The sequence below is a fragment of the Solanum lycopersicum genome, chromosome 1 (genome assembly GCF_036512215.1).
Source record: "Solanum lycopersicum chromosome 1, SLM_r2.1".
Classification (NCBI taxonomy): Eukaryota; Viridiplantae; Streptophyta; class Magnoliopsida; order Solanales; family Solanaceae; genus Solanum; species Solanum lycopersicum.
Genome location: NC_090800.1, coordinates 83,577,270 through 83,597,754, shown reverse-complemented (window position 1 = coordinate 83,597,754; position 20,485 = coordinate 83,577,270). Strand labels below are relative to the sequence as shown.

The window sequence follows — 20,485 nt, the reverse complement described above, 5'->3', positions numbered from 1 at the left end:
TCTAATCAAAAGTATTTAAACTCAGTATTTGATTATAAATTTAGTCAAAACTTAGAAAAATGAATTTTTAAAGTTATGTTAGAACGTGCATTTTACTTGGAGAATAGTTTAAAAAAAATTAAATGGATATGAGAAAAAAAACATTAATTTTTTTTTTCAAGATATCTTCATGGACAGTATTATTCTCAATTTTATTTTTTTATTTCCAAAATTTATGGTCAAATCGAAGTTAAGACGTTGAGAGTGATCAGTTTATACAACTTTCAACTGATTTCTGCTTATAAGCATTTTAATTTGGTGATTATGAAACAAGAATAATGAGGAACTTTCATATATAACCACTTAAAAATAGCCTAATTACTTCATGATTAAAGTTTAATAATTACAATCCGTAGCTACATGTTATATATGGAGGAGAGAGGCGAGAGAGAGGAAAAAAGAGTAGGAGAAAGCTAAAGTGTATATGTATATTGGTTAGATAATTGTATATTATACATATGTATATATATATATGACAAGAGAGATTGGGAGAGGGAGGAGAGAAGGCGAGCGAGATCAAGATCGAGAAAGGGCAGATGATGAGAGAGTTGTGAGTTGTATATGTATATAATTGTATATTATATATATGGCAAGCGAGATTGAGAGAGGTAGGAGAGAGGCAAGCGAGATTGAGAGAGGTAGGAGAGAGGCAAGCGAGATTGAGAGAGGTAGGAGAGAGGCAAGCGAGATTCAGAGAGGGAGGAGGGAGACGAGCAAGAGAGGGCACATATGTATGTAGAGTGGGAGAGACGTGAATGCATATGTATATATAGGTTAAAAAATTGTGTATTATACATATGTATTTGTATATTCTGGCGAATTATACATATACAAACTCGAATTTGGCCCACGTAATTAATGTATAATGTTAGTCGCGGTGATAATTATAGAAAACTGTAGCTATAATAAGTAATTAAATAGTTTAAGTTTGCTTAGCCACGTAATTTTCTCAATATTTATTAAATTATTCAAATATTTTGACTTGATTTAATAATTTAGTTTGCGATATTTTATGTGTAAACACACACAAATAAATAATAGTTTAAATATCTAAATAAAATTAACGTCCCCGTCCATGTAGTAAGCCAAATGTATACGTGTATATATATATGCAACCTTCCATTCATTCTCATTGATCATAAAAGTAAATGGCGGGCGAATTAGAAACTCCGCTGATAAATAAGAAATATTACTACGAAAATTGTCCGGGTTGTAAAGTGGATCAACACAAGTCGGGTCAAACCGGTTTACCAATTAAGGAGCTTTTCACTATATGGATTGTCATCCTTGGTACAGGTAATTCGTTAACGATTACATAAAATATGTTCGAATCAGTTTTTACGTACATTAACTACTACTCTCTTCGTTTTAAAAAGAATCATCTATTTTGACTTGGAACGGAGTTTAAGAAAAGAAAAAAGATTTTTTAATTTTGTAATTTTAAATTAAAGTTATCTCAAATGTATCAAAATATCTTTAATCTTGTGGTTTAAACATGTCATGTTAAAGTATTGCCAAAAAAGCAAAGGAGACATTCTTTTTTAAAACGAAAAGAGTATCGAGAAATATTTATTACCTTTTACCAACAATAAGCCGATGCCTGTGTATGATATTATGAATTACAAAGTTAATATTAAGTTTAGTTGGACCAAATATTTATGGTCTATATCACCAGTTCACCACCAGCATATACTCCATATTTAATATTACTGTTTTACGTGATAGTTACTTTGTTCGAAGTCTGATTATTAAGCATTGATAGTTACTAATTGCCTACGTTAATTTTTTTTTGGTTATCAGCACTTCCAATATCATCACTCTTTCCATTTCTTTATTTCATGGTAAGATCTCTCAATTTTTTTGTTGTATTACGATCTTCTTTTTCAAGTTTTCTTTAATGTAGTTTGAAGGTCTGTGTACATTTTACTCTCCCAAGACTCTACTCGTGGGATTTTACTGTATGTTATATTGTTGTACAGATAAAGGACTTTCACATTGCAAAAAGAGAGGAAGATATTAGTACGTATGCAGGTTTTGTAGGTAAAGCTTATTTTCATTCCATAATATGATTATATAAAATGTTTGTCGAAATTCGAATAAATGCTTATGATCAATTTCGTGAAGGTTCTTCATTTATGGTTGGAAGAGCTTTGACATCTGTTTTTTGGGGAGCAGTGGCTGATCGATATGGACGAAAACCAGTTATAGTTTTCGGCACTTTTGCAGTGTAAGACTAATCCTTATTTCTGTTTTACATTTTATTCACTTAAATGTCAACAAGTTTAATTGTGCTTCTTCAGGGTTGTTTTCAACACTCTCTTTGGTCTTAGTGTCAACTTTTGGATGGCAATTGCTACGCGATTTCTACTTGGTTTTTTAAATGGTTTGATTGGACCAATAAAGGTATTCGACTGATGAAGAATTCAGTACTGTATCCTCAGCTATTCTTTTAAGATAAGCTTATATACCTTCCATGATTAGGCATATGCTGCAGAAATCTTCCGTGAAGAATATCAAGCACTGGGAATGTCAACGGTAATATGTTATGCAAATGATTTATAACAAACGAAAGGAATGCATTTCTGAATGATTTTTATGTTTGAGTTGTTTCAGATTAGTACTGCTTGGGGTATTGGATTGATTATTGGTCCATCTTTAGGAGGCTTCCTTGCTCAGGTACTTTCCTTTGCGTAGCTATGTCCTTAATTTTCTACTATTTCATTTAGCATGTATGCTCTAAATGTCCGCTTTTTAATTCAGCCTGCAGAGAAATATCCGACTGTATTCTCAAAGGATTCTATATTTGGGAGGTATTTCTGCGCGACTTCTTTCTTTTCATAATTGTGCATCTTTTCTTATGTTGCTTGAATTGCTATTCGACTCCAACATATGATACTTCTCTGCAGATTTCCCTATTTCTTGCCTTGCTTATGTATATCACTGTTTTCCTTGGCTGTGGGTATTGCTTCATTTTGGCTCCCGGTAAATGTACCCGATTACATCAATATTAATTCTGTCAAATCTTGTTTGTATTTGTGGTTATAGGATGGTATTCGTATTTAAAGCTCATGGATTTTGCAGGAAACATTACACAATCACGATTCAAGAATGCCGCCTCAAAGTTCATATGAGGCTCTGGAGGAGGCTGCATCTGATACAAAAGACGGAAATGAATCAGCCCCAAAAGAAAACCTTTTTAACAACTGGCCATTGATGTCATCGATCATCTTATACTGTGTCTTTTCTCTTCATGATATGGCTTATACAGAGGTATATCATATCATTGGAACGTAGATCATGCTTGTTCTTTCATTCTTGTGGCACCAGAGACATCGCATAACTAATCCATTATTTGCTTCCGTAGATCTTCTCATTATGGACTGTGAGCCCCAGAAAGTTTGGAGGCTTAAGTTATTCAACTGTTGATGTTGGTGAAGTACTATCGATCTCAGGTACATACGAATTTTCTAGTAACTTACATTCTTTTGTAGATAAATGAACCTTGCTTGCACTCGCACAGTGATCAAGATTTAATTTTCATATTTTTAAAGCATCTGCGTTGTTTCCTGTCTCGCTGATACAGACAGAACTACAGCTTATACATTTCATTTCATATAGTGTCCGATAAGATGGTTGCATGATGAAAATCATGATGGTGCATGTTTCAGGATTTGGCCTTCTAGTCTTTCAACTATCTCTATATCCATTGGTTGAGAAGTGTGTTGGCCCTATCGTCATTACTCGAGTTGCAGGAGTAAGCACTTGAACTTGTAAAATACGTTTAACTCACTGAAAATCTTGAAGTAACTTAAAATTCCCTGATCAGGTTTTGTCCATTGCTGTGCTGACAAGTTACCCTTACATCGCCTTGCTATCTGGGATCGCGCTCTCTGTCACAATAAATATTGCATCTGTGATCAAGAATGCTTTATCTGTAAGTGTTTTTTCTGGTGTCTGTAATTTTTCTTACCAACTTAGTATCTTTACCATTCACAAGGAAGCAAAATTACTATACGCGAACTATATTCTGCATAGTAATATTGAAATTTATGAACTCAAAATCTAACATTTGACTTCAAATTGTCTTCAGATATCTATCATAACAGGTTTGTTCATATTGCAAAACAAAGCAGTGGTAAATTCTTCTTTGCTCTCTCCTTTAAAAGCTACTTATATCTTGTAATTGTCGATTACAGAAGCATTATATCATCCATACCATATGTTTCACTTGTTTTTGGACTGATTTCATAAACACAGGACCAGCGACAACGTGGAGCTGCTAATGGAATTGCCATGACAGCAATGTCAATTTTTAAAGCTATAGGTCCAGCAGGGGCAGGAGTAGTGTGAGTTCACTTACTTTGTTTAACTTTAGAACTAGGAACGCGAATCTCTTTTCTTCCACCTAAAACTGTCGCGTTTTCTTGATTTGTGTAGCTTTTCTTGGGCACAAAAAAGGCTTGACGCTTCCATTCTTCCAGGTAACGACTAAATAACTGAGTTCAGTTGAACACGTAGCACATATATTGCATCCGCCTATCCTCTCTTCGATCATATTTATATATGTTTGTTGTTTCAACTCGAATACAGGTGATCAAGTAGTGTTCTTTGTGCTGAATGTGATTGAGGCAATTGGTGTGTTGCTGACATTCAAACCATTCCTTGTTGAAACACAATAAACTTGATGTGTCTCTCTTGAATGTCATTTTTTGTTATGTTTGGTGTAGGATGTGTAACTTCTTTCGTCTACTAGTTTTAATATTTTACATCAATGAAAAGTAAAATTTACATATTTGAAAATTTGCTTCTTGTGCTTAGCTTTGTTGTAAGGGCTCCTAAATAGTTCAACAAGAAAATCTAACTCATGTGTTATAAATTTTATCAGAAGTCACAAATTTTATTTTCCAACGATCAACACATAATTTAGTGACTTTATTGTTATAAATATTAATTTCCAAACTTTATTAATATAAGATTTTTTAAAATTATATAATATACCGTTCATATAATATATAAAGTACTCTAGTAATAAACCCTAAAATTTGTCTATCTAAAGAGAAAAGTAACAATAATTCTTCATGGGCAATTTTACATGTGATTGCTCAATTTTTATTTTATATCATCAAAAGTCATTAAATTATTTTTCGTAAATAAATAGAATACATTCAATAATTTTTTATATAATAAAAATTTCGAAATAATTTTTTGTAACAAAAAAGTCATTGATATTATGGACGATTGGTTATGAAGGGAGCATTTCGTTTTTGTAGGTTGGTCCAATTTATTATTCTTTCCTTAGTGTCTATTTTGATATAAGAAATTAATTCACATGCGTACGATCTTTATAACTTTATGTTATACCCATAAATTGATTAATTTTTATTTGGAAATATGCACTCAACTTTTTCAAAATTTCACTTCAAATGATATGATAATTATGCAAAGAATAGTGACCGTTTGTTGGTAAAGAAAATCATAATACTTATGTAAAATGTAAAATGAAGTGTTTAATAACTTTCGTACCATAAAATATGATCCTTTCGTTATTAATCACCATATAAAATTCTCATTATTAAACATTTCGCTGTAAAATAATCATTATACAGTAATTTTTTTTTTGATTTTCACCCTGTGTTTGAAGTTTATATTGAAGCTCCAACTAAATTTAAATCGTATTTTATCGCGCTCATTTGAAGGTGGTGCTCCTAACATAATTTTTTTCTTATGCAGAGCTCGATCTTGAGACCCATTATAGGCTAATTTACTAATCAAATATAACTTGTCACTAAACCAAACAATTTACCTAATGTGTTATTCCCTCCGTTTCAAAAAAAATTATAACAATTTACCTAATGAAACCCATTATGATCTTTTTCTTTTTTGATAACATTTTGATTTCAGTTTCCCGCGTGACATGTTTAAGATCACTAGATTAAAAGACAATTTTTTACATTTGACATGATTTTAATTTATGATCTCAAGATTCAAAATTATTCTTTATTTTCTTTAACTCTGTACCAAGTCAGAGAAAATTCTTTGTGAAACAAAGGAAGTATAATAATTTGTGTATAATTAGATTAAAACCCAAATAACCCCCCTAGATTATGTTTGCTAATAATTAGTGACCCTAATTTATGGTAAAAGCAAACCATTGGGTCCCAAATCGAAATGTTGTTTGGTAAAAGGACTAAATCTGTCAAGTCTAAAAAAATACCTTCGTTTTGCACTTTCCCCAAATCTTCTCCTCTCTCTCTATCTCACTTCGAACAATGATTGTCTTCTTCTGATTCTTCCAATTTCAGAAAGAAATTTGTTCACTAGATTCTCTAATTTAGTATTTTATATCCTTAGATTCTCTCTATTTTTGAATGGACAGAATCTGATTTATCATGAGGAAGAAACTTGATACTCGCTTTCCTGCGGTGAGCTCTACTTTACACTCTTTTTTTCCTCTCCAAAAGACTATTTTTGTTTCATTTACTTTGTTGTGTAAGTTCTCCGTGATCTGCTTATGGGTTGTGTTAGTTTCGATGAATCTGGTGTTTTCTGATCTGGGTTTGAGAGAATTTGGTTTATATTGTTCTGGGTATGTTGTACTTCTTGAAAAAAATTGCGCTTTTCTTTTTTTCAGTTCTTGAGTGTTTTTGTAATTTTGGGAGAATTTGAGTTATGGTGCTTAGTGGGTCGGGTTTCTTTTTTCATGGGGTTGTTGTTTACCTTTTTGTTTTGTTGCTTTATAGTTTATTGGGAAATGGATAACTTGAATTTTGACTTTACTTGTACTGTGGCTCGTGTTATAAACAGAAATTGAAGAAAGATGAAGTGAATTCTATGTTTATAGATTCCTTTCTGTAACTAAAAGGTTTGCTGTTTATGCTAGGTCGATAGAATTATTATATCATAAATTCAAGTTGAAAGTTTGAGTCTTTTTAGTAGTGGACATGAGATTTTTTTTGTTTGAAGTAGAATTCAGCCTTGGCCAAGTTTAGTGTAGACAAAGAGCAAACTGTAGCTAAGATTTTGTGTTGTGGGTTAAAGTTATAGGTTTCATTTATTCTTCAAATCAAGAAATTTTTTTTGCTACTAGTTCTTACTGGATTTAATGATTTGGTGTTGTGGGTTAAAGTTATTGGTTTCGTTTGTTGATCTAATAAAGAAAACTAAGTTGCTGCTAGTTCTTACTGGATTTTGTACTTATTTGTTGTGGTCCATGAAATGACGCAAGTGAGGCAGTACCATGATGTGGTATGCCGCCTGTGCTAGTCACCGTGGATCATTGTTGGATACATAAAGACAAATAGGCAAGTTCTACTTTATTGCAAATTGTTGTTGTTTTGCAGTGTAATATCTTTGGGAGCATTTGGAACTTTTTCAGCTTATATAAATTCTTTTTGCTGCTTTGGTGATCAAAAGCATATACAACTATGGGGTTTTCTGTTTGGATCTGACTGTTTGAAGTTGTATATTTTCTTTAAAACTGTATACCAATTAACCCTAACTAGTCCAGGCCAAGCATTAAAAGACAACTCATCCTAACCTGTCTCAAAAATGTCTAGTGTAGACATTGAGGCCTCATCTAAAAAAAGTAATTATAGGGATGTGCCTATTGCTAAGCAAAGAAAGGAAAAACTAGTGCAATGTGCAACGCCTCATAATGATGCCTGTGTTAGAATTGTCCTCAATTCAATCATATTAAGTGTGCTGATCTCTTCATCACTCTTCTTAGATGACAGTATGGCTGCCACAGCTAACTATTTGTGTTATTATTTTTCTGGAGTTTTGTGAAGATACATTAAGTATAGTATTCTGGTCTGAGTACTATAGTAAAAGATGGTGATTTATCACTTCTATAAAGAAAGAGAAGGGTGGAATATCCTTGTGCCAGTCTGTCTGTGGCCAAATGGATTTTTGACAAGAAGTTGGATACTGGGTTCCCTGTCTCATATCTTTGTGTTAAATGAACAGATATGCTGGTGCCTCTAGGATCTGTGTTATTTCCTTTCTGATTCAAGTTGGGCTTCTGTTTCAATGAGTATTTTTCCTGTGGTTTAAGAATTAAAAGGATGAATTTAGAGGATTAACATGGAAAACATGTCGAAGAACGTTTTCCATGTTATTTGCTTTTTAGCTTTTGATTCTATCAGATGTGGAATGTCTGAAGAGATCTCATTTTCTTCATTAAAAATGTTTAGGCCCGGATCAAGAAAATTATGCAAGCCGATGAGGATGTCGGTAAGATTGCAATGGCTGTGCCTGTTCTAGTGTGTAAGTCCCATATAATGTTTGTCTTGCGTCAATTTACTTGGTGGTTATCTTTTTCTAACCCTTCCTCTCTTGTCATTAATTGCAGCAAAAGCCTTGGAGTTATTTTTACAAGACCTTTGTGACCGGACATATGACATAACTCTTAGAAGAGGAGCAAAGACTGTTAATTCACTGCACTTGTGAGTGACATTTTGAAATCTCGATACATATGTCTAGATCAGATCTGCAGCTAATAAAGATCCATTACTGTTCATCACATCACTGAATTCTGATCTGGATAATTTGTTGTTATGTTTGCTAACTTAGTCCTGATAATCAACTTGACTCTGTTGAGTAATTGCTTCAAATTTGTGCTTATCTGGCTTAGGTCTTTGGGTTCTAATGTATTTGTAATTATAATGCATAGATGAAACACAAAGTCTTTATGGCTTTGCTAGGAATGTCATTAGATTTCTATATTTACATGTTAACTTGGTTGTCTGCTAAGTTATTGGGCTTGTTTCAGGAAATGCACTTGCCTTGTGATAATGTGTAGGTCTTCTGTGCACGGTTTTCTTATGTAATACATTTGATGAATTTATTTCTGCAGGGTGCTTCATCTCAGTGCCATTGTTATTTTAGCACATTTGATTGATAAGAGGACCTTAGTCTTCATAGTTGTGTCATGTGTGGCACTTTTGGTAAAAACGCTTCAGTCTTTTCGATTCTTTTCTTTGTAACTATCTGTTCTTGTAGTGCTACTCTTTCTTTAAATCTGTTTCTATTATTGGGAACTTGTTCAGCTAAATGGTTGAATTGTTCTGCATTTCTAACATGCTCTCTCCAAGTGTGCCAATTTCTACTGCATGCCAACTGAGATGGATCTAAAAATCATGACTTCTTTTAAACGTTATTGGAGTATCATGGCTTCCTCTTAGCATGATGCGGTATCTTATGTTTGAAAGAACCTGAGCTACCAACCCAAAACCTTAAGCAATAGGTGAAGTGGCCTAGGACATTATGAATCCCTTTTTCAACCCTTACATGACCAGTGAGGACCAAGTGTATTCTCCAATACTCTCTTGCATGTGTGACCAGTTCTAGGGTTTTCATGTGGATTGAAGACTTTCTTTTTATCCATCCATCACCTTAATGTTTTGGTTGGATGCTCAGATTTTGTCACATTGATCAAGCAGTCCAACCCAAAACCTTAAGCCTGTGTCTGGAAACCCTTATGCAACCTATGAGAGGTAAATGCAATCTCTAATAGTATGACATATGTTAGTAGTTGTCTCCCACTTCAGCAGTGTACTTCAAATCAAGAGTTCCTTTATCTTTTCAGTTGCTCTATTTCAACTTATTTCATAATAGTTCTCTTCTTTTTGCTGATACTCAGGGGACCACACGTAATTGCATAAGCAGCTAATATGATGTAAAAATCCTTGTTTGTGAGTGTGAACATGTAAGGATTACAAAAGTTTTGCTATGTATAATTGTGTATTGATATTCTCACTATGCTTGGGTTGTGCTTGATCTTCTTGATGCTTGCGAGACACTACTGATGAAAATCAGTTATCAAGTGATCTTATAATAAGTCTGTAGTTGGAGAGAGTACTAGCTGCTAGTGTTAGTTGATTTAGTATAGCGAAGGCTGTAGAAGGAAGGTTTGGTACACTGTTTAATATCTGTAAATCATAACCTCAAATAATAGGGATTAGGGGAAACAGAGTCACAATGAAATCCTAGGTTCAAAAGATTCAACAATAGTGACGTGATTGAAGGCTTAACGGGCTTCCTAAAAATGAGGCTATCCTTAATGCGTGGTTCATTTATTGGAGCTTTTTTTTTTTTTTTTATAAAAAGTGAAGTTAGAAGGAATTCTTCAATATTACTAATAGACCAGAATTCTCTAACAAATTTAAAATAGTACTCTAAAGAATTTTATGCCTCGAATTTGATTCCGGTGCATTTAAGGAATCCCTTATTGTCTGCATCATCTTTAAGTGTGTTAGCTAATGTATCATCTTTTTCTTCTGCACTGTGCTGAATCATCTTTGTCCTACTACGAGAACATGTATTTCCCTGCAGGTTTAGCAGGATGATGCTGCCTTTCTCACTTACTAGTCAATTAGTGAACTCAATTGCACTTCTCACATCCATAAGAAATCGAGTGAATTTATTGATTTATATTTTTCTAATAATAGAAAATTACAACTAAACAGAAACAAATGAAAGTTAAAAATGCACCTCTAACATGCCAAAATATAGTAAATTAAGTAAATTTTAGTGCTAATTATTGAAACATATTAAGACATATCTAATCACAATCTTAAGTATACTCAAGAAAAGTAATACTTCGTTTTGAAAATATACATATGCTAAAGAATGGAATTTATATGTATGCAGAAAGAAACCTAAACTGAATCATAACATCTCAAAATTCCGTGCTTGATTTTTCCATTTAAATTTTAATCTTTCAGGGAAGGAATCTAAACTTAAGTAAGAGACTATGTCCGGTTGATGACAGGGAAAGGGGGAGATATTGTACTTCTAGTGCTTTGTTGCTTCACCATTTTTGTTCAACTTCTATCAACTTCTCTCCCCTGTCACTACAAACAATTACTGAAATTAGCAAGGGAATGAATTCACAACAGTAATTGCCTAGTTTCGTTGATAATCCACTAATTCACATCCAATCTGTTTTTAAATAGTGTCAAAAGTTTTCTGTGAAATAGTTTAGTTTGAACAGGAAGGAAGGATTGTGTGCTTAAGAGAGTAAATGGGAGGGTCGACATTTATCTTTGAGTCGGCGGTGACTTTTAAATTTTTTTAAATAGCACATAAATGGAAAAATAGGAAAAAGGCCAAAATTAGGAGAAAAAAGAATGATACAATTGTTGGCCATAAAGAAGTGTGGCATGACCTTTTCTATGCCTAGCTTTTATATATATATATATATATATATATATATATATATAAAAGAATGATACAATTGTTGGCCATAGAGAGGGGTGGCATGACCTTTTCTATGCCTAGCTTTTATATATATATATATATATGTTTGGAATGACAGGCTTGTTGGTTCATTTAACCTATTATATGCATACTGATTGTTTGTAGAAAACACTGTGTACAAAGCTACAACGTGTTTGACTTTCTTCGGGAAGTGGTCAGCAAGGTTCCTGATTATGGCCATTCTGATGCTGCTGGTGAAATGCCAAAAAGAAGGTTAGGATCATTTTCTTGTTTGTCTAAAGTTAGTAGTTTTTCTTCATTCAGTTGGTTATTCCTCTTACAGTTTTAAGGTGACACCAAACTATGCAATATCATGTACTGTTTTATCAGGAAAGTTGCTATAGAAGAACATCATGACAGTGAGGATGAATACAAAAAGAGCAGGACGGTGAGATAACCTTTATTGACGCTTGTAGTTTAGATTCCTCTTAATTTCTCAGACTGAAGAGTGAAAACACTTATTTATAACAGTAATTAAGCATTTAGTTATTGCTTATAAAAAAGCATTTGTTCTTCAAAGAATAAAAGTTGCTCTGAATGTAGTATTAGTATAAACAAGTAATTGCTGATGATCTTATTTTCGAGAGATGAAGTTTTCACAGGATAAACTGATTTAGCTCATGCAAAGATTGCACTATCCATACCTTTGATTCTTTTAGTCTTTATCAAATAGTCTTGTATCTTTTTTTTTTGGATGAAGTAGTCTTGTATATTTTTTTTGTTGAATGAATTTGCCTTTTAGTTTTATTTTTTTTTGAATCAAGTAGTCATATCTTTTTTGGTTTAGACATAAAAAGCTATAATTGTTTCGTGAGTTCTAATTTGTTCAGAACTGCAGGACCCTTGATTACTTTATTTCGGACAACATTCAATGGATGCCATTTTATTTTTATAATGGTGGTGTAATGGGATAGTTTGTGCAAACCTTGATTAATCCACCTGATACTTGCATCTTCTTAACCATCCTGTAACTCTGTCACAAAAGGCTTAGTAAATTGAGAATTAAGGGACAACACTATATGAGGTGATCTATCTCTCGATGTCCCTTCTTTTATGCTTACTTCGGTTTTTAGTGCTTCTCTCCTACCAGCTCCTCTTCCTCCTCTTTTTCCTGTGTCTTTCTTTCTTTCTTTGTCTCCGTTCTTTCCCCCTCTTTTTTTCTTTTCCCTTACTTTCTCTCTTCTCTCATTTTGGTGCTGCATCTATTTGGTAAAACCTATGTTTTTCTCTTTTTGGTAGAAGTGTACTACTGCTACACCAATCTTGGTATGAGAGCATATTCATAGTTCTAATTCCTTACACACCTGCTGGAATTCTTTAGCACCAATTAGTAAATACCTTACCTCCCTAAATAACTCAATCTACAATAGTTACTCGTCCCTCTTTTCATCATTCAACTGGAATAGTTACTTGGCTCTCCTTCCCCAATGTGAAAGTTGGAGACAACAATTGTAGTTCTGCAAGACATCATTACAATGGAAGTTTAATCCATTCTAAGCCATTTACACAAAATTCTTTGAGGGATGGACATCAACGGTTATATGATGTTCGAATGATCATCACGTATGAGTTCCATTATAGGATTTGAGATTTTTCTTAGAAGTTTTACTAACTATTTCACTCACTGAAGTTGAGTTTTCTCCAAGTAAGAGAGTGATGCAAATTAAATTAAGGTTGCACTCGTTATCTTTGGTTTTCTCTGTTTAGACTTTAGAGATTTATTTGTCGATAGAAAATGTAAATATCTTAGTGTAATATAACCCCAAATTATGGAATATTATAATGAAGTTGATCTAAATGGAGTAAAATGGATAATAAGGATTCATATTGGTGAGCTAACTACCTCGGCGTTAAGGCACGGTGTTATTGTTTCTCTCAGTTAGTTTTATACATATGGCATAGTTAAATTTGGAGGAAGATGTAATGTGATACAGCAACATCGTATATCACATGTCAGGTGTTTTTATATAATGTGATAACACAATCATTTGTTGTTTTCATGAAAGTTGCAATGCACAGTGATTACTTCCTATTTTCTTTTATCACGTCATGACATAAATGGCTTCATTTCCTGCAGGAGATGTCTCCTGTTGGCAGTAGTGGTAGGGGAAGAGGTAGGGGTAGAGGAAGAGGTCGTGGTCGGGTAAGCCGTGCTGATAAGGAGCTCTCACGACCTGATATGCAACTTGAATCCTGCACTTCTGCTCAGCAGAGTGTTCAACAAAATCCAAATCCTGGAACTCAGACAGAGAACTGCTCAGAACCGAAAGAATCACCTACACAGGATTCCACTGTTTGTGACAAAGAAAACTCAGTTGTAACAACTCCTAATCTGAAGGTCAATGTAGATGATAATACTGATAAACCAGCTGCACCGGAAATAGCACCCTGCAATCCATCACCAAGGCCTGTGAACGAGAAAGCAGAGGAAGGCCCTCAGTGGTCCCTCGAAATGGACAGAATGGTCATTGACCCTGCTCATATGTCACAACTGAATACAAGTGTAGCAGAAGAGGAAGAAGATTATGATGAAGAAGAGTAGGCAGATGAAATAACAAACAAATGGCCTATTTGACATATGCTATTTATTGATTACAGTTGCCTGTAGGCCTTGACACAAAGGGCCCTTGTGATTTATTGACATATTAGTGTCCGTCTATTTCTTAGTTGTCTTTGTGACTTTAAGTCTTTGTAATGGTCTCTAACCCTTCCCTTTTCCACTAGTAATAAGTAGGAAGTGTGTTCGTTGCTCCAACCAGCACTCCATGTATCAATTACTGTGTGAAATTAGGTTAAGTCCATTTTGAATCTTCACTTTTTTTATTTTATAACCTAGAAATCGACGCGGTAGCTGACTAAGTTTCAGTGTCTATTTTACAAAGCATTTCAACTTTCAAGTTTGATCACTATAATCAAACATGCAAAGTCATGTGTCTATTTGGTTATTATTTACCAAGTTTGAGTGACTATTTTACAAAACATAAAACTGCTCATTTCCCTCTTTAGTTGTAATTACATCAATGGTAACACAAATCGTATGCGTTAATACGTAGCTCGGATATATTAAAGAGTATCTCGAATACATTATAACATAAATCAGTTACATATTACGTAGCTCAAATATATTAAAAACTAGCTCATATACGTTATAAAATAAATCGAATACATAATGTGTACCTCAAATATATTAATATGTAGCTGGATGTATTAAATATTTAAGAGATTTTAGAGTTTTTTTAGAAATATAAGGAAATATTGAAAATAAAGATAACAGAAGACGTGTATTTCAGTAATTTTTTTCTAGGACAAATTACATAAATTAATACATTTTAAAAAATAATTACTGATTTTAGCGATACTTTTTTGTTTATTGTCATCTATAGAAATATTGTGATAAATCTGCAATATGTATTAAAAGTGAATTATGTACGCAATGTATTTGAATTATAATTGTTTTTGAAATATATTATGTTCATTTGGGTAAAAAATTGTTACATTATATTATATGTGTGATAAATGTATTATCCATCATTAAAACTTGTATTATATTTGAATAATAAATTGTTCTTTGTAATATATATTAAACTTATATTATTAATGAATTAAAAGTGGTCAAGTGAAAACAAAAATATTATTGCTATAAATGGTAAATATTATCGAAAAAATGATACAAGTGCAAATGTTATTGGACATCAAGGCCCATTTTGAGGCCCACTTCGAGATGTGTAGGTAAGTGAGTAGCCCGGCCCATTAACAGTATTCGATTTGGTACAATTAGGTATAAATCTCGACAATCATCGCATGCTTCTTCCTCTTTTAGCTGTTTGAGGCAGCTGAGTTCCGCAGACTAAAACCCTAGCTCCTCCCTCTCCTTCAACCGTCGTCACGCCGCTCTCTTTTCGTAAACACATAACTTTTAACCCCCTTTTTTAGATCATCCTCCATAATCAGTAACACAATTAGATTATCGGAAAAGGTAACTTCTGTCCCTCTGGTTTTTTATTTTTGCTGTTGCGTTTTTTCAAAGTTTTCGGCTAATTGTTATCGGTTGATAAGAAGAAACGGTGTAATGCATTGTGATCAATATAGATTTTGTAGAGTCTATTTGACGTTAGTTTTGAATTTTTGTTTTACCTTATCTCATGTATTTCATATTTCGCTTCTGTTTGATAGTAGTTCTTATTTGTGCATATTCGGTTGGTTTTTTTCTTCTCCTAATTGGTCGTTGTCTTGTGAAAAAATAATGAATGTTAATAAATGTGTATGTATGAGGGTGTTGTACAAAGTATGGTGTGGTATGTTTAACTCAATACACAACTTCACCTGGATTAATTCAGTGGTTTTTTTGTACCAGGGTAATGCTGGTTTTTGGTTCTCCTTTTTTTTGCTCCTTTTCTTAAACTTTTTGGGTTTTCTTTGTTACAAAATTTCTTGGGGCAGCTATTTGCTGTGGTCTTACAAATTTTATTTTATTTTTGGTTTTCTGATATAGAAAACAGTAACCTTTTGCTGCTACATTTTATGGGAATGATATTGGGGTAGCTTTTGTTTTTTGATTTTTTAACAAATGATTGTGTGATGAATGTAAGCTGCTTAGTATGGTTCCCCATAGTAATTAGTTTTTGGCTGCTCAATATTTGAAAAAGAAAACTTTTTTTTTTCACAATGAGTTTGAAGGAAAGGTTACCGTTAGTACTACTCGTGAAATCTTGAGTTATAAACTTTATTTTCAAGAATTGGGTTTGGTACATGTCCTGTTTAAGACATTGTTTAATTTTATCATTGAAAAGCTAAACGAGTATAGTAAGTAGAATGAATGCACAGAGGTACTGTGTATGTTTCCATAATTATAAGTGATTGCATTGGTATTGAATATTCGTAGTGGTTGCATGTATCCGAGGATATGAAACAGTACATGTAAAGTATTATGATTTTGTTATGATAAATTCTCTTAACCATAGCTTGACAAATGCTATAAAGTTTGTTCCAGTTAGAAAATTTCCATTGGTAAATAGCTGCACAGTGGAATTCAATAGCTTTGTTAACTGCATTGTCCCATGGAGAGAGATGGGTGGTTTCATCTTTACCTTGTTTTTAATTGTGAGTTCTATTTTTTTTGGAACGCAATTTGGCTTAGGTACTAAGTTACTAATAGTTGAACCTATTCAACTCAGCTTTTTAAGCCTATTTTGTTTATATGATTTTGACAGTCATGAATTTGTTCAAACAAGTGTTTGATTACCCAGATTGCCTGTCAATTGGAAGTGTTGTTCATATTATCATTTTATTTTCTTGCTGCTTGCAAACTGTGATGAATATCTAGTATCTACATATTAAAAGCATCATAGCCACCTTCTATTTCTGTGTTCCAGACTTTTACCCTCTGGAGCTGTTGTATTCATCTGACTCTGCATTTTTATGCTTCCACTCTTGCAAGTAATATACCAATCAGCTATTGTCTCCCAAACTTGTTTTGGTTTCCTATACTAATCTTGTGGCCTTCTGTTCTGTTTTGATTCACTTCATTCCAATACTATTAGACAAATTAGGAGTTTCTTATATCTAGAGGGTCTATAATCGTAGACTTATGCTTACACAGACAGCCACTCTTTCAGTACCTTTCCACACTGGTATATAACTTACATGTATATACAGAAGCCACGAGCTAAAAGGTTGGGTTAACCCTTTGTTATCGTCACAACTGATGACACATACAAGCTTAAGCAGAAGAGTGAAGGAACTCCTGAATCTAATGTTGTAACAACCCTACTAAGCCTGAATCCCAAATAGCTGGTATAGCCTAGAGGACTCTAATGTTGTACATTCAAGCTGTTCCATGCAGTAACATGTGCATTGATTTTATGATGATGTGTAACAATATTATCCGAACTCTGTCTCGTCTTTGACTTTTGTTTGATGTGCTGTAATTAAAATTTCCTCGTTCTTGCAGGCTTGGAGAGTGTAGAAGGCTGCTTTTATTGGCTCTTGCCCCAAGTGTAGCTGTTGGTGGATGCGTTCTTATTCATCTTCTATAGTTGAGGGCTAAGTTTTCTCTATGGCTTCCAGGAGTAGCATCCGTCTTATTTCATACTCGAATGAGATTATAAATGGTGAACCAATCTATATTTCCTCTAACTGCTATCCTATTAAAGCTCACAAATATGAGCCTGCTGGGCTTGCTTTTCACTCTGCTGCTCTTAGACTAATTGGGCATGTTGAGAAAGAAGACCCCAAAGATGGCAAAGAAGATGTTCCTAATGACAAGGAACAGACATTTGCCTATTCATCAGAGTCATACAGCTCTAAGGGGAAGAAGAAGTCTTCTACCGGCGAAAAGGTACAAGATCATTATGCATTATTAGGGTTGAGCAATCTAAGGTATCTTGCTTCTGAGGATCAGATAAGGAAGAGCTATCGTGATGCTGCATTGAGGCATCATCCTGACAAGCTGGCTTCACTTCTTCTAGCTGAGGAAACTGAAGCTGCAAAACAAGCCAAGAAGGAGGAAATAGAAAACCACTTCAAAGCTATTCAGGAAGCATATGAGGTTCTTATGGACCCTGTTAGGAGAAGGATTTATGACTCCACGGATGAATTTGATGATGAAATCCCAACTGAATGTGCTCCACAAGATTTTTTTAAGGTCTTTGGACCTGCATTTTTAAGGAATGGTCGTTGGTCCGTCACCCAACCCATCCCTTCATTAGGTGATGAGAATACTCCAATTAAAGAAGTGGATAGCTTTTATAATTTCTGGTACAGCTTCAAAAGTTGGAGAGAGTTCCCACATGCTGATGAGTTTGATCTTGAACAAGCTGAATCTCGTGATCACAAGAGGTGGATGGAAAGGCAGAATGCAAAACTTTCAGAGAAAGCCAGAAAGGAAGAAACCGCCAGGGTGCGTACACTTGTTGACAATGCCTATAGAAAAGACCCTAGAATCTTAGGAAGAAAAGAGGCGGAGAAAGCAGAGAAGCAGAGAAAGAAGGACGCTAAACTACTTGCAAAGAAATTACAGGAGGCAGAAGCAATTAGGATTGTTGAAGAGGACAAGCGTAAGAAAGAGGAAGAGGAGAAAAGAGCAGCTGAAGTTGCTTTGCAGCAGAAGAAGTTGAAGGAGAAAGAAAAGAAATTGTTGCGAAAAGAGCGTAGTCGTTTAAGAACCCTTGCTGCTCCTGTTCTGTCTCAGCGTTTGCTTGGGCTAAATGATGACGATGTAGAAGGTCTATGCATGTCACTTGACATTGAGCAACTGAGGAACTTATGTGATAAAGCCGATGGACAGGGTGAGATTGTTATTGCTGAACTTCTTAGGGGGGCACTTGGACATGAACACAACCTGAAATATGAGAATAAAGATGAAAAGATTAAGTCGCAGCAAAATGGTTCTCTGGACAGTAAAAAACAAGTTCCTCTGATGAGCAGTGAGAAAAAAGAGAAACCTTGGAGCAAAGAAGAAATTGATCTTTTGAGGAAGGGGATGCTGAAATATCCTAAAGGAACTTCTCGAAGATGGGAAGTTATTTCTGATTATATTGGTACCGCAAGGACAGTTGAAGAGATCCTGAAGGCTACAAAAACAGTTCTGCTCCAGAAGCCCGACTCTGCTAAAGCCTTTGACTCCTTCCTTGAGAAAAGAAAGCCTGCACCAACTATTGTTTCTCCTCTTTCCACGAGGGCAGAAGTAGAGGGAGTAGAAAATAGTAGCAAGCCTGAAAGTGGAAGCGCCAAAGTAGCTGATTCTCAGGAGACCCCTAGTCAAAACACAAACAGCCAGAACACTGAGGATGCACCTACAGCAAACGGAGTTTCTTCGAGTTCTGATTCAGACGTATGGTCTGCTGTTCAAGAAAAAGCCTTAGTTCAAGCTCTGAAAACCTTCCCCAAGGAAACCAGCCAGCGGTGGGAACGAGTGGCAACTGCTGTCCCTGGGAAGACTATGAACCAGTGTAAAAAAAAGTTTGCATTACTCAAAGAGAATTTCAGGAGCAAGAAAAGTGCAGTGTGAGGTTAGTGGTGCTTGAAACTGCTGAGTCTAGTTTTTTTCTTTTATTTCTATTTTCTATTGTTCAGGCAGCCGCAACAAGCTCACTCTTGTAATGCATTGTGACAACACCCCACACCCCAGTCCATTTTCAGTACCATTTTTGTCATTAAGCAGTAGCATTTACATATCTACTATTCAGTACGGCATTGTGAAGTTACTATACTTGAATACAGTAATATTTGATGGGAAACACTGATGATATCTAAAGTTATTTATCGTTATATTTATTTTGATTGCTGGCCTCTAAATTAAGATTCTGTCCTAAGTAACAGTTTCTTCTTTTCATTCCCCCCTCCCCACTTTGAATAGAGTTCCTTTTATCCTGCATTAATTCTGGGCGCGCTTGGTAACTGCTTTGAAGCTACCCTTGTGTGTGGACTCGGCCTACATCATACGTAATATGTTGCTTTCGTCTGAAATAGATGATCTGAATGAACAGTGAACTCAGCGGGTTTTTTGCCGATAACTTGAGGAAACACTACACGTAAAAGTTCAACTGCAATAATAGGGTTAATTATATGAGCTATGATTTATCGTTGGCCTAGTGTAACATTTTAACGGGCTGATGTTTTGCTCATTTTCTTTTTCATTCTAGTCTATTTTGATTCGTCGCGAATTGGTGCAAACTCCAAACAATGAATCGACAACAAAAGGCATCTGCTTACGTTAGATGTAGTTTAAATCTGTCCATACTGGAAATTAGATACGTCACTGATGTATAATATAATGCAAATCTAATTATTTCACACTAAATGAAGGAAAATATTTTGTTAACGTCATCACAAACAAAACAAAAAAACTTAAGATTCTACAAATGAAGATTCCATTAGAACATATTGTATTGCAAAACTAAATGCACTAAAAAAAGCCACATGTATAATGGATGAATCTTTTCTTGAAAATAAACAATTCACTTTGCAACAAATAAGATACTTTGTAATCAATGGTCACGATAATTACATCAGCTGGTAGATAATTGTTTTCTTTAATTAGCATAGGAATTGACAACATGTAACCTTTCTATATATGCATCCCTTTCCTCTTCCATTATGTTTACATCTAACTCTCATCTCTCTCCGGTCGATCTGACGGGCAAAATTATTCTATTACGTTCACGAGTATAATCTTAACTTAAACATA

The 20,485-nt window shown here is 34.3% G+C and overlaps 3 protein-coding genes across 4 annotated transcripts; all 3 read left to right on the top strand.

Annotated features, from left to right (window-relative positions):
* Positions 1 to 1,110: 1,110 nt before the first annotated feature.
* LOC101246667 (protein ZINC INDUCED FACILITATOR-LIKE 1-like) lies at positions 1,111 to 4,839 on the top strand. The gene is made up of 17 exons (XM_004230000.5): positions 1,111 to 1,335; positions 1,840 to 1,880; positions 2,019 to 2,079; positions 2,164 to 2,266; positions 2,340 to 2,442; positions 2,521 to 2,574; positions 2,653 to 2,715; positions 2,800 to 2,849; positions 2,946 to 3,021; positions 3,121 to 3,309; positions 3,404 to 3,491; positions 3,708 to 3,793; positions 3,866 to 3,973; positions 4,130 to 4,174; positions 4,297 to 4,385; positions 4,477 to 4,520; positions 4,630 to 4,839. Exons 1-17 carry the CDS (start codon positions 1,188 to 1,190, stop codon positions 4,716 to 4,718), a joined length of 1,437 nt encoding a protein of 478 aa, XP_004230048.3. The 5' UTR covers positions 1,111 to 1,187; the 3' UTR covers positions 4,719 to 4,839.
* A 1,345-nt stretch (positions 4,840 to 6,184) lies between these two features.
* LOC101246965 (uncharacterized) lies at positions 6,185 to 14,112 on the top strand. 2 transcript variants are annotated; one of them, XM_004230002.5, is made up of 7 exons: positions 6,252 to 6,461; positions 7,265 to 7,340; positions 8,232 to 8,304; positions 8,390 to 8,483; positions 11,404 to 11,511; positions 11,629 to 11,686; positions 13,376 to 14,112. In XM_004230002.5, exons 3-7 carry the CDS (start codon positions 8,250 to 8,252, stop codon positions 13,838 to 13,840), a joined length of 780 nt encoding a protein of 259 aa, XP_004230050.1. In that variant the 5' UTR covers positions 6,252 to 6,461; positions 7,265 to 7,340; positions 8,232 to 8,249; the 3' UTR covers positions 13,841 to 14,112. The 2 variants fall into 2 exon arrangements, with proteins under 2 accessions (XP_004230049.1, XP_004230050.1); XM_004230001.5 differs by lacking the exon at positions 7,265 to 7,340 and having other exon boundaries at positions 6,185 to 6,461.
* A 997-nt stretch (positions 14,113 to 15,109) lies between these two features.
* On the top strand, positions 15,110 to 19,566 carry LOC101246382 (gonidialess A/Zuotin related factor-like protein). Its single transcript, NM_001345938.1, has 2 exons — positions 15,110 to 15,274; positions 17,249 to 19,566. Exon 2 carries the CDS (start codon positions 17,354 to 17,356, stop codon positions 19,304 to 19,306), a length of 1,953 nt encoding a protein of 650 aa, NP_001332867.1. The 5' UTR covers positions 15,110 to 15,274; positions 17,249 to 17,353; the 3' UTR covers positions 19,307 to 19,566.
* The last annotated feature ends 919 nt before the right edge of the window (positions 19,567 to 20,485 follow it).